This window comes from Pelophylax lessonae (genome assembly GCF_965119305.1).
Source record: "Pelophylax lessonae genome assembly, chromosome: 5".
NCBI lineage: Eukaryota > Metazoa > Chordata > Amphibia > Anura > Ranidae > Pelophylax > Pelophylax lessonae.
In genome coordinates, this window is record NC_138772.1 from 4,309,635 (window position 1) to 4,323,918 (window position 14,284).

Here is a 14,284-nt window from a genome sequence, read left to right on the forward strand (position 1 = left end):
CTCTTTCAAAAGAGCCAACTTTTCTAAACTGCGCTCTATATTATTATTACGATATTAGGGTAATTAAGACCAAATCTTAGAAACAATGATCACTGAGGAAAAATGGGAGTACTTTAGTAACATATTAAATAAAGGAATCACCCAGTCCATTCCAAAGGGCAATACATATAAACGAGTGAAGGCTAAACCTGGGTGGTTAAACTTTAATGTAAAAAGACATATTAAAGGAAGAAATAAGGCCTTAAAAACATATAAGGCAGAGGGTTCATTGTCAGCATTCCAACACTACAAGGAATGCAATAAGAAGTGTAAGAGCGCAATCAGGGCAGCTAAAATAGACCACCAAAGAAACATAGCGGAAGAGAGCAAAGAAAATCCCCAAAAATTATTTTAATATATTAATAGTAAAAAAAGTGCAGTCAGCGCATTTTGGCCCATTGAAGATTGATGAACGGAAGTTGGTTACAAATGGCAAGGAGAAAGCAACTGTACTAAATGCATTCTTCTGAACGCATTTTAAACAAGAAAAAGAGGGGTATAGTAATCAAAACTGTATCATAAGTAACACATCACAGAATTTACCCTTGTAGTAACAGAAGCTGGTGTCCAAAAAAGAGTTGAAAAACGTAATGCAAATAAAGCACCAGGACCAGATGGCTTACATCCGAGAGTCCTCAAAGAACTCAGTCAGGTTATAGCCAGACTGTTATTCCTAATCTTTATAGACAGCGTACTGACAGGAATTGTACCAGCTGATTGGAGAAAGGCCAACCTGGTATCAGTATTTAAAAAAGGGCAGGGATATATCACTGAAAACAACAAGCCTGTCAGTCTAACATCAATAGTATGTAAACTATTAGAGTAGATGATAAGGGACTAAAGGCACAATTCACTTAAGGTTATTGCATGCATTACGGTGGTCACGTGACCACTTAAGGCATGTGATAATGGAAATTCACTATTGTTCAATACCATATAAAAAGGCATTAAAGTTATTTCACAGAAGGAAATAAAAAAATAAATGCATGCCATAATTAAGTATTGCTCCAAATTTGCAGTAACTAAGCGATAACTATGGCAATGGTCAGACCGCCAGCGCTGGGCTTAAAAAAAAAATAGGCAAGAAAGTGCAACCTGGAGCTGGTGTCAGCTAGATTGTACTCAGGAGTTGTCTCTGGAGGATGGCAGATGCCATAGAAAAGAGGATGGAGCCCTTTGGGAACAATTCTATAAATGATATAGAAGATGGGAGGAACAGCTCAATCTCAGTGTTCACTGACCATACAAAGCTTTGCAGGGCAATACCTTCACAGCAGGATATAGAAACTTTACAAGAAGGCCTGAATAAAATAATGGGGTGGGCAACTACATGGCAAATGAGGTTTAATGTTGAAAAATGTAAAGCAATGCATTTGGGGGCTAAAAATATGAATGCAAGCTACTTGCTAGGGGGAGAACCCAGCTAGGGGGAGAACCCAGCTAGGGGGAGAACCCAGCGGAATCCAGCATGGAGAAAGATCTGGAGGTCCTAGTGGATGGCAGGCTCAGCAATAGTAAGCAATGTTAAGCTGCAGCAAGGAAACCTAGCAGAATATTAGCATGCATTAAAAAGGGGATATACTCCAGAGATAAAACGATAATTGCACCACTTTACAAGACTGGTCCGGCCACATCTGGAGTAATCCATCCAGTTCTGGTCACCAATCCTCAGAAAGGATGTGCTGGAACTGGAGAGAGTCCAGAGAAGAGCAACAAAGCTAATAAAGAGACTGGAGGACCTCAGTTATGAGGAACAACTACAAGTACTAAACGTATTCTCCCTGGAGAAGAGACGCTTGAGAGGAAATATGATAGTGATATACAAATACCTCCATGGTGATCCCAACATTGGGAGGAAACTATTCAGTCTCTGGGAGCTTAGGAAGACATGAGGCCACACAATGAAATTGGAGGAGAAGTGGTTTAACCTTAAGCTGCTTTTCACTGTCAGGGCAGTAAGGATGTGAAATTCCCTTCCACAATAGGTGGTGTCAGCGGGAAGAATTCAAAACTACTCTTCGATGGGCAACTTAGCGAACAAAATATACAGGGATATGGGATATTATTTTTGACCCACCCACATGCACACAGGTTGAACTGGATCGACTAGTGTCTTTATTCAACCTTACCAACTATGTAACTATCTACGTAACCAGTGGCGGCTGGTGCTCGGTAATTTGGGGGGGGCAAACCAATGTGCACCCCCCTCCTCCTCGGTCGGTCAGTCAGTCAGTCAGTCAGTTGGCAGGCGACACATTCCTCCCCCCCCCCCTCCCGGTCTGCCTCTTTACCTCCTCCTCCCTGTCCTTCTCTTCCAGCCGTGTGTCTTCTGCCTGTTCCTGGCCACTGGCCAGTAAGATCGCTTCTCCTTTTGGCCAATTAGGAAAGGGGTCTCACAACCTTCTTCCTGGCTGGGTGGAGAGTCAGTGTGACAATAGTGAATATTCATTCTCTATTGTCACACAACTGGGTGGGCTCAGGGCGCAGTGCTCTGTGTCCCGAGCCCACCCTTTTTTGAAGCCTATTAGAGCCTCTGGCTCTAATCACGTGCTTCAAAAAAAAAAAATCCCCTATTGGAATCCATGCGTCCGGCGCCCTGCATGTAGATTAGGGGGCCAGACGCATGGATGGGGGGGTGACGCCCCTGCGCCCCCAATGGGCAGGCCAACCCTGTATGTAACTATGTAGAGTTCCATGCAAACCCTAGTTGAGGAAGGAGGTTCTAGCAGTGGAGAGTGGCCTTTATAGCCAACAGACTCGGCCCTCTTTCACTACTGATTGGAGATCTCCCTTAAACCACATTTTTGGGAAGGTCTATGGATCCGGTCGGGTTTTCTATGACAGTGCGGCGCTCTGGGTTCAGCGTGGAAAATGATACATTGAGACTTTGCAGCTATCGCAACTCTCACCAGTAAATTATTTCTCCACCTCTGTAAAGTTAAATTTAGAATGATATTGGAGCGTAGCGCGTGGTTCTAAAGTCACCGGTGGGAGAAGACCTGCGCGGTATCCAAGGAATAACATGACAAAGAACCTTCCGGCAGCCGTACATTCCCCCCCCCCCCCTTTCCCTGTTTATTTCTATATTTTCTGAGCTGCCACCTGCTGCCGGCCTTTTTGCAGAAAATTCCTCTCCGTCTTCCCAGTGGGTACCTAAGCACGTCCTATATTTCACCGACAAGTTCCCAGCTGCGAGGTGGAGAGCGCCGAGAAAATTACTCCTGAAAACAGCTGCGTTAGCAGTTTGCTGACCGGCACGACGTCTCTGCACTCAGGATGAGTTACAGGGAAGAAAGCCGCTGCGCCGGGAGCTGAAGAACTCGGTGATTCGAAAAAGGCCACGGCATCTTCAGAGGGATCGCGGCATCTTCAGTGGGATCGCAATTAACCAAAACCTCATTACCGGCCAACGCCATCCGTTATCATTAGAGTCTGTCTGAAGCCACTTCTTCACTTTGGTTGGAGTAATAAAAGGTTTGAGCCTCTGTCAGGTGTTCAGTGCTGTCTGCGGACACCTGATTTGGTGACTATTGTCTAAGGCAGCGGTGGCCAGCATACTCAATATGGGGGCTCTAACTGTGGCCCCTGAAATCACTAAAGAGCCAAAAATAATATTCAGTAATTGTAATGCTACAGAAACCTGTCAGAGATTGACAACGTGCATCGGGAAATGGTCAGAGACTGCAGACAGACTACAGGAGATGGTTAGAGACTGCAGACATAGTATATGAGACATCAGAGACTGCAGACATAGTACACGAGATGGTCAGAGACTGCAGACATGTACAGGAGATGGTCAGAGACTGCAGACATAGTACAGGATATGGTCAGAGACTGCAGACATAGTATAGGAGACATCAGAGACTGCAAACATACTACAGGAGATGGCCAGAGACTGCAGACATGTACAGGAGATGGTCAGAGACTGCAGACATACTAGAAGAGATGGTTAGAGACTGCAGACAAACTACAGGAGATGGTCAGAGACTGCAGACATGTACAGGAGATGGTCAGAGACTGCAGACATACTAGAAGAGAGGGTCAGAGACCATTTAACCACTAGAAGGTAGTCTAAAGAATATATTCAAAGCTGGCTTAAGTACTGTCTGCAGGTTGTAGGTGTCCCCACCTACCTTGTGTGTTCAAGTTTCTTCTATTACATTTTTTATAACATTGCGTAAGTCAAAAATAATGTAGCAGGGATGGTGGGAACCCCTCATAATGGGCACAGCGGGTATACAGGGCCGGTAACCCAGCACAGGGATGGTGGGAACCCCTCAGTACAACCTGGGTAACATGTTGGCCAAGAGACCGCCTGGGTGGGTTGGTATTTTCCAGTCCTGGTTTAGGCCCTTTCTTCGAAACTGGGAAAATGGTGGGCCAGTGAAAAGCCTGAGGGTCAAGCATGATAAGTTCCTGGCTTATGTTGCCCCATGCTTGAAAATACTTCGGCAGTGGCAAGTAACAGCAGGGGAGGTCAGATCTCTTCCAAGGAAACCTCTTGAGAAGCGGATCATGAGCTCTGTTTTTTGAGAACCACTGGCCTTAAGGGATTGCCCAACCTGGTTTTGGGGGAGGGTTTGCATTTGATTAATTTGGAGAGAATCCCAATGAAGTTTAGGGATCAGGCTTGGCTCGCTTTCCATGGAAAACTATATGTGAAGGGCAACCTGAAGATTCTTTCTGTGAGTGATCGGGGCTGCCCGAGAGTAGAGTGTGGAGGAGTGGTGGAGTCCATGGATCATTTTCTGCTTCAGTGCTCTTTTAATATAGAGGTGTACAAGAGGGTAGAGAGGGCTCTGAGTGTACCCTGCCTCCCCAATATGAGTTATGCAGAGTGGGTGTATGGGGCATTCCAGACTCGCTGGGGATTATGATTTGGAAACACTTTTTTTAGTTAGTCTAGTAGTCCATTATTTCACGTGGAGTGCACGGTGCCAGGTATCCTTACGGAGTAAAATCCTCCCTGTTGAGGTGGTGGTGCAGAACATTCTGGGGGAGGTTGGGAAGATTCGGGGTCTTGAGAAAGACAGGTGGCAGCAGGAGGCCTGGATAAAGGCGTGGAGGAATATCAGGACTCTGTAGCTGCTGCCTGTTGATCTCGGGGTGTGCGGCTTTTCTTTCTGTCCTTGCTTCACTCCCCTAAATTTTCATATAAAATATAATTTTTGATAAAAGGCTCCATGCATGGTGACGGTGATGTTCCTTAGTCTGGCTCTCTCGTAGGGTTTATGCTGTGCGCAATTTGGTTTATTTATTATGTTTTTGTTTGTTTGTTTTTTTGTTTTGTATAGTTATATTTAATTATTTTGTAAATGTTATGTATTAATTTATTTATTTATTATGGTTTTATTGTATATAAGTTGTTTGAAAGATTTTTCAATAAACAAAATTAACCCCCTCATAATGGGCACAGCGGGGGTACAGACCCGGGAACTCAGCACAGGGATGGTGGAACCCCTCATAATGGGCACAGCGGGTGTACAGACCCGGGAACTCAGCACAGGGATGGTGGAACCCCTCATAATGGGCACAGCGGGGGTACAGACCCGGGAACTCAGCACAGGGATGGTGGAACCCCTCATAATGGGCACAGCAGGTGTATAGACCCGGGAACTCAGCACAGAGGTTGTGGGAACCCCTCATAATGGGCACAGCTTGTGTACAAACCCAGGAACTCAGCACAGGGATGGTGGAACCCCTCATAATGGGCACAGCAGGTGTACAGACCCGGGAACTCAGCACAGGGATGGAGGGAACCCCTCATAATGGGCACAGCAGGTGTACAAACCCAGGAACTCAGCACAGGGATGGTGGGGACCCCTCATAATGGGCACAGCAGGTGTACAGACCCGGGAACTCAGCACAGGGATGGTGGGAACCCCTCATAATGGGCACAGCGGGTGTACAGACCCAGGAACTCAGCACAGGGATGGTGGGAACCCCTCATAATGGGCACAGCAGGTTCTATAAGAGACCGTCAGGCCATTTAATGACCAAAGGAGGAAATATCAGTTTTCGGTGGACTGACGCTTTACCTGAATTCTGCCATTTCTGTTCAGTTTGTTGTTATTACATCTTCACATCAGATAATGAAAAGAGAGAAAAGTTTATACCGATTCTGAATACAGAAAATGTCATTTTGTCTTGTACAGGAGACCCGGCGGCAGAGGAGTGGTCTCCCTGGAGCGTATGCTCCACCACCTGCGGGGAAGGGCTGAAATCCAGGACGCGGTTCTGCGTCTCCTCCTCGTACAGCACCCATTGCAGTGGACCTCTTAAAGAGCACAAGCAATGCAACAATTCCGCCATATGTCCAGGTAAAGCAATGAGACCCTTATTGTCCATACAGGCCCATCGGAGTGAATGAGACCCCAATTGTTTATACAGGCCCACTGGAGTGAATGAGACCCTTATTGTCCATACGGGCCAACCAGAGTGAATGAGACCCTTATTGTCAATACAGGCCCACCGGAGTGAATGAGACCCTTATTGTCCATACGGGCCAACCAAAGTGAATGAGACCCTTATTGTCCATACAGGCCCACAGGAGTGAATGAGACCCTTATTGTCCATACAGGCCCACCGGAATGAATGAGACCCTTATTGTCCATACAGGCCCACCGGAGTAAATGGGACCCTTATTGTCCAAACAGGCCCACTGAAGTGAATGAGACCCTTATTGTCCATACAGGCCCACCGGATTGAATGAGACCCTTATTGTCCAAACAGGCCCACCGAAGTGAATGAGACCCTTATTGTCCATACAGGCCCACCGGATTGAATGAGACCCTTATTGTCCATAAAGGCCCACTGAAGTGAATGAGACCCTTATTGTCCATACAGGCCCACTGAAGTGAATGAGGCCCTTATTGTCCATACAAGCCCATCAGAGTGAATGAGGCCCTTATTGTCCATACAGGCCCACCAGAGTGAATGAGACCCTTATTGTCCATACAGGCCCACCAGAGTGAATGAGACCCTTATTGTCCATATAGGCCCACCGGAGTGAATGAGACCCTTATTGTCCATACAGGCCCACCGAAGTGAATGAGACCCTTATTGTCCATACAGGCCCACTGAAGTGAATGAGGCCCTTATTGTCCATACAAGCCCACTGGAGTGAATGGGACCCTTATTGTCCTTACAGGCCCACCAGAGTAAATGAGACCCTTATTGTCCATATAGGCTCACCGGAGTGAATGAGACCCTTATTGTCAATACAGGCTCACTGGAGTGAATGAGACCCTTATTGTCTATACAGGCCCACTGGAGTGAATGAGACCCTTATTGTCCATACAGGCCCACCGGAGTGAATGAGACCCTTATTGTCCATACAGGCCCACCAGAGTGAATGAGACCCTTATTGTCAATACAGGCCCACTGGAGTGAATGGGACCCTTATTATCCATACAGGCCCATGGGAGTGAATGGGACCATTATTATCCATACAGGCCCATGGGAGTGAATGAGACCCTTATTGTCCATACAGGCCCACCGGAGTGAATGGGACCATTATTATCCATACAGGCCCACCGCAGTGACGCTGCTTCCATGACATGCGAGTAATTGTGGACATATTTTGTTCTTTTAAAAGAAGAAAAGGTTTAGTTAATCGCTTCTATGAATGGAATGCAAGGATATATAAAGCCAAATAATGCGTGTTAGTTTTTGTATGGAGTCAGGGCCGTCTGCATTCCTCTTCCAGTAACAAATCAACATTTTTGATTTCCCCGCACCTCTATGAATAGTAAAGACGTGGAATGTGGTTTCTGTTTTATCGCTTTTGTGTTTCTTAGATTTTTGTCATGTTTCTCCTATGTGGAGTGGCGGTTGTGCAGCAGAAACTGTATATGTTATATCCTTTTTTCACATAAATAGAGCTTTTGTTTGGTGGTATTTACACCTGCCAACAATATAACTATAGCCCCGTACACACGTACCGATGGTCGGCTTACAAATGTTCCTCTTTTCTCCCCGGGATGTCGGTGTCTGCTGAAAAGTGCAAAGACAGCACAAGGACAGCACAAGAATTTTGTCCGCCGACTGCAGAAGTGATGTCATGTAATGGTTAACTTTCCCTGTGTTTTCTATTTTCTGAGCATGCCCAGTCTTGCAAATCTGCGGTCTGTCGGCCGAATTGTGTACTGACAGGCGAACAATCGTCCGTTCTGGTGTCGGCATACAAATATTTTCATGTTTGCACGAAAGACTTTTGTCCGCGGATTGTGCGCAGACATCTGTCGGAGGCACCATACTAACACGCGTACAATCGGCAGATCCTTCGTCCACCGACGTTTGTATGCCGACGATCGGTACGTGTGTACGGGCCTTTAGTCATGCGACGGCAAAGTGGAACTACTGTACTGGATCACTAATCTAGTGCGTGATCCTGCAGTTCCGGGTCTGGGGAACGCTCGTGTGCGCCGCCAGCGACTCGCACCTGCTGTGATTATGCACAGCGGGAGCTGATCATTGGGTACCCCAGACTCCATGTCTGCCGGCACCCGCTGATCCTTTGGTACAGAGGCAGAACGGCAGTCTATGTAAACAAGGCAGATCGCTGTTCTGTCAGTAGGTAAGTCATGGATCCTGTGTTTTTGGAAAACACCGGTCATGCCTTCTCCTAATAATAGCACCTCCCACAGTACACAAAATCACTAGCTAAGCGCACAGTTGACCCTTTGATTGCCCCTGATGTTAACCCCTTCCCAGCCAGTGTTATTTGTACAGTGACAGTGCATATGTTTAAGCACTGATCACTGTATTAGTGTAACTGGTCCCCAAAAAGTGTCAGTTAGTGTCCGACTGTCTGCCACAATATCACAGTCCCACTATAAGTCACTGATCGCCCCCATTACTAGTTAAAAAAAATACTATATATATATATACTGTATATATACAGTGCCTTGCAAAAGTATTTGGCCCCCTTGAACTTTGCAACCTTTTGCCACATTTCAGGCTTCAAACATAAAGATATAAAACTGTAATTTTTTGTGAAGAATCAACAACAAGTGGGACACAATCATGAAGTGGAACAAAATTTATTGGATATTTCAAACTTTGTTAACAAATAAAAAACTGAAAAATTAGGCGTGCAAAATTATTCAGCCCCTTTACTTTCAGTGCAGCAAACTCTCTCCAGAAGTTCAGTGAGGATCTCTGAATGATCCAATGTTGACCTAAATGACTAATGATGATAAATAGAATCCACCTGTGTGTAATCAAGTCTCCGTATAAATGCACCTGCACTGTGATAGTCTCAGAGGTCAGTTTAAAGTGCAGAGAGCATCATGAAGAACAAGGAACACACCAGACAGGTCCGAGATACTGTTGTGGAGAAGTTTAAAGCCAGATTTGGATACAAAAAGATTTCCCAAGCTTTAAACATCCCAAGGAGCACTGTGCAAGCGATAATATTGAAATGGAAGGAGTATCAGACCACTGCAAATCTACGAAGACCTGGCCGTCCCTCTAAACTTTCAGCTCATACAAGGAGAAGACTGATCAGAGATGCAGCCAAGAGGCCCATGATCACTCTGGATGAACTGCAGAGATCTACAGCTGAGGTGGGAGACTCTGTCCATAGGACAACAATCAGTCGTATACTGCACAAATCTGCCCTTTATGGAAGAGTGGCAAGAAGAAAGCCATTTCTTAAAGATATCCATAAAAAGTGTCGTTTAAAGTTTCCCACAAGCCACCTGGGAGACACCAAACATGTGGAAGAAGGGGCTCTGCTCAGATGAAACCAAAATCAAACTTTTTGGCAACAATGCAAAACGTTATGTTTGGCGTAAAAGCAACACAGCTCATCACCCTGAACACACCATCCCCACTGTGAAACATGGTGGTGGCAGCATCATGGTTTGGGCCTGCTTTTCTTCAGCAGGGACGATGGTTAAAATTGATGGGAAGATGGATGGAGCCAAATACAGGACCTTTCTGGAAGAAAACCTGATGGAGTCTGCAAAAGACCTGAGACTGGGACGGAGATTTGTCTTCCAATAAGACAATGATCCAAAACATAAAGCAAAATCTACAATGGAATGGTTCACAAATAAACATATCCAGGTGTTAGAATGGCCAAGTCAAAGTCCAGACCTGAATCCAATCGAGAATCTGTGGAAAGAACTGAAAACTGCTGTTCACAAACGCTCTCCATCCAACCTCACTGAGCTTGAGCTGTTTTGCAAGGAGGAATGGGCAAAATTTTCAGTCTCTCGATGTGCAAAACTGATAGAGACATACCCCAAGCGACTTACAGCTGTAATCGCAGCAAAAGGTGGCGCTACAAAGTATTAACTTAAGGGGGCTGAATAATTTTGCACGCCCAATTTTTCCGTTTTTTATTTGTTAAAAAAGTTTGAAATATCCAATAAATTTCGTTCCACTTCATGATTGTGTCCCACTTGTTGTTGATTCTTCACAAAAAATTTAAGTTTTATATCTTGAAATGTGGCAAAAGGTTGAAAAGTTCAAGGGGGCTGAATACTTTTGCAAGGCACTGTATGTATATATATATATATATATATATATATATATATATATATATATATATATATAGATCCCATAGTTTGTAAATGCGATAAATTTTGCACAAATCAATCAATATACGCTTAGCCTAAGGATCCTTTGAGCAACTATAATATGTTATTAATAGGTTCTTGTTAAATCTGATTAAGAGCTGCAGGCACCTAGCACCCTCTCATTCAAAACTGTCATGAGCAACTAATCAATTAATAGGGGAGCACAGCACTATTATTAATTGATTAATCAATATATGTTTATTGGGATTTGTTTTACTAAAAAATATGTAGCAGAATACATATTGGCCAAAACTAAGGAAGAAATTTAGATTTTTTCAATTTTTTTTTATTGGATATGGTTTAGGGCAGAAGGTAAGATTAAAAAAAAAAATAATAATTTAGTATAACAAAATAAAAGCCAGAGGTGATCAAATACCACCAAAAGAAAGCTCCAATTGTGTGGAAAAAAAGGACATCAATTTAATGTGGGTACAGTGTTGCATGACTTCGCAATTGTCAGTTAAAGTAACGCAGTGCCGTATCGAAAAAAAAAAAATGGCCTCATTAGGAAAGGGGGGGGGGGTACGTTTTCCAGAGGTCAGTTGGTTGATCACCACTGGGTTTTTTTTTTTTTTTTTTTGCTAAATAAATAAATAAAAAAGACCAAATTTTTATTTATTTATTTATTTATTTATTTATTTTTTTATTTATTTATTTTTTTGTATAAAACATAAATTTTTCTTCGCTGCTGTTATAACATTTTTCAAAGAAATAATATTTTTTCATACATTTAGGCCAAAATGTATTCTGCTATTCTTCTTTGGTTAAAAAAATAACCATAGGGAAAAAAATCCATAGGATTCAGGCAAAAATAACTATTTATAACTATTAGTTATATATTTCGTTTTTAAAGATTTCATTATTATTATTATTATTATTATTATTATTATTTTTAATTAATTATAAAAATAATGGCTTTATGCCCTGGGATGTGGCACAGTGGTCATGCTACAGCTGTGATTGGCTCTCAGTGCTGAAATATGATTGGGAGGCTCTGGCTCCTGATGGCAAACTCTCAGTGACATCTCAGGAAGCGTAATGGGAGCACGTGGTCGGCGCATTTTCAGCACACAACCTCAGGCTGTTGTAAACGCATATGTGTGATGGCTGGGTGGTAAAAGTGTGGTCAACAAGAGGTTAAATAAACAAACAAGCGGTCCTGCAATACCCCCTGCTGTGCAGTTGTGCAATCATTTTACTCCTCTGTGCAATTCTTGTCATAGCCCATAGCTCATTAGTAATTATAAAATGACTCCCATTCATTTTCACTCAGCACAGGGACACAGAGAAACAGAGTAGCAAAAAGTGAATCTGCAACAAAGTTTGTTACAATCCTTGCAATGTACAGAGATCATCCAGAGGGTTTTTTTTTCTCTCATGGAAAGTGGAGCTACCCTTTAAAGGGTTGACGCCTCAAACCAGTTTCACCTTTTCATCTGAAACAGTCAGTTTGCATTTTTTTCCACTTTGTAACATGACAGAGGAGGAATAGTTCCCGATCGTCCTCTTCCTCCTCCTCATTCTTTTATTCTATCAATGCCAAACATTAGAATGAGGGGAACCCACAGAGTATGAAATCCTTTATTTTTATTGCAATCAGATAAAAGCACACTTTAAGCTCCAACTATTACCAGTATGTGTGTCCTCTTCCTCCTTCTTATTATTTTTCCTCCTCCTTCTTCTTCCCCCTCCTTCTTCTTCTTCCTCCTCCTTCTTCTCATTCCTCCTCCTTCTTCCTCCTCCTCCTTCTTCTTCTTCCTCTTCCTTTTTTCACTTCCTCCTCCTTCTTCTCATTTCTCCTTTTTCTTTCTCCTCCTCCTTTTCTTCTTCCTCCTACTCCTTCTTCTTCCTCCTCCTTCTTCTTCCTCCTCCTTCTTCTCATACCTTCTCTTCTTCTCCTCCTTCTTCTTCTTTCTCCTTCTTCTTCCTCCTTCTTCTTATGTTTTCTCCTTCTTCTCCTTCCTCCTCTTCCTTCTTCCTCCTCCTCCTTCTCCTTCTACTTTCTCCTCCTTCTTTTCATTCCTCCTCTTCTTCTTCCTCCTCCTTTTCTTCTTCCTCCTCCTCCTTCTTCCTCCTCCTCCTTTTCTTCTCATTCCTCCTCTTCTTCTCCTCCTTCTTCTTCCTCCTTCTTCTTCTCATTCCTCCTCTTCTTCTTCTTCCTCCTCCTCCTTCCTCCTTTTTCTTCTTCTTCCTCCTTCTTCTCATTCCTCCTCCTTCTCATTTCTTCTCATTTCTTCTCTTCTTCCTCCTCCTCCTCCTCCTCCTCCTCCTCCTTCTTCTCATTCCTCTTCTTCTTCTTCTCCTTCTTCCTCCTTCTTCTCCTTCTTATTTTTTCTCATTCTTCTTCTCCTTCTTCCTTCTTCCTCCTCCTTCTTCTCCTTCTAATTTCTCCTCCTTCTTCTCATTCCTCCTCCTTCTTCTTCCTCTTTCTTCTCATTCCTCCTCTTCTTCTTCCTCCTTCTTTTCATTCTTCTTATTTTTCCTCCTCCTTCTTCTTCTCCTTCCTCCTCCTCCTTCTTCCTCCTCCTTCTTCTCTTCCTCCTCTTCTTCTTCCTCCTTCTTTTCATTCTTCTTATTTTATTCCTCCTTCTTCCTCCTCCTCCTTCTCCTGCTTCTTCTTTATCCTCTGCTTCTTCTTTTTCCTCCTCTTCTTCTTTTTCCTCCTCCTCATCATTTTTTTATTTGATCAATGACATACATTAGAACGAGGGGAATCCACAGAGTATACAATCTTTTATTTTAATGCAATCAGATAAAAGCACTTTTGGTGCTCCAACTATTACTAAGTATTTTTTGCAATGAGGACACACCGTTTGCTCTACCGTTATGATTGTCGCGGTGCTCCCTCTCTCTATTGTATGGCATTGTTAGAATACATTTTTGAAGAGCTACAGGAATATTGGGAACTATTTTTTCCTAAAAGTCATGTTACAGGTTGAAAAAAAATGCAAATTGCCCTTTTCAGATGAAAAAGTTGGACTGGTGAGTTAACCATTTAAAGCGGAGTTCCACCCTGGGAAATTTTTTTAAATAAAAATACCCCCGGGACAGTCAGGGCTAGTACATTCCACAATGGCTAGCCTCTGATCTGTCCTGGGTTGCACTTACCTGCAAGAAGAAATACTTACCTTGAAAAATATTGTCCAGCGCTGCCATCTCAGGTGTGGGCAGCTTGAAGCCAGCGCGATCCTTTTCTGTGTCCTCTTCCGTCTTCTTGGGTCCCACGATGCACTGCACCGGCCCTGCCGTCACTTCCGGTGCTGCAGCGTCATCCCTGCACAGCTTCTGGGCATGCCCAGAAGATGTTTAGCAAGGTATGACGGCGCCTGCACCGGAACTGACGTCGGGGCCCGTGCAGGTGCATTGATTCCATGGGAGCGATGACGTTCAGCTCCCAGGAATCATTGCAAGCCAGGAAGTGACGAATGGCTGTGGCCGCCGAGGGGAGGAAGAGGAAGTAAGGTAAGTGTATTTTCTTCTAAACCAGGTAAGTAAAAAAAAAAAATTGCAATTATCCATTTGTTTTTCAGGTGACCCGGAGCGAGAAGATGGAGGTAAGTTTAACTTTAGGGTGGAACTCCGCTTTAGAATAGAGAGGTGGAGGAGTTCTCAATAAAGGGTCTATTTATAAAAAAATTTTTGAAAAAATGTTATAA

At 43.7% G+C, this 14,284-nt stretch overlaps 1 protein-coding gene across 4 annotated transcripts in view; it reads left to right on the top strand.

The window, feature by feature from the left end:
* Positions 1 to 14,284, top strand: part of ADGRB1 (adhesion G protein-coupled receptor B1) — a 912,987-nt gene that overhangs the window by 434,598 nt on the left and 464,105 nt on the right. For all 4 annotated transcript variants that reach the window (XM_082259420.1, XM_082259422.1, XM_082259423.1 and 1 more), the window contains one exon: positions 6,195 to 6,359. In XM_082259420.1, coding sequence (XP_082115546.1) covers positions 6,195 to 6,359 — 165 coding nt within the window. The remainder of the gene's footprint in view (positions 1 to 6,194; positions 6,360 to 14,284) is intronic.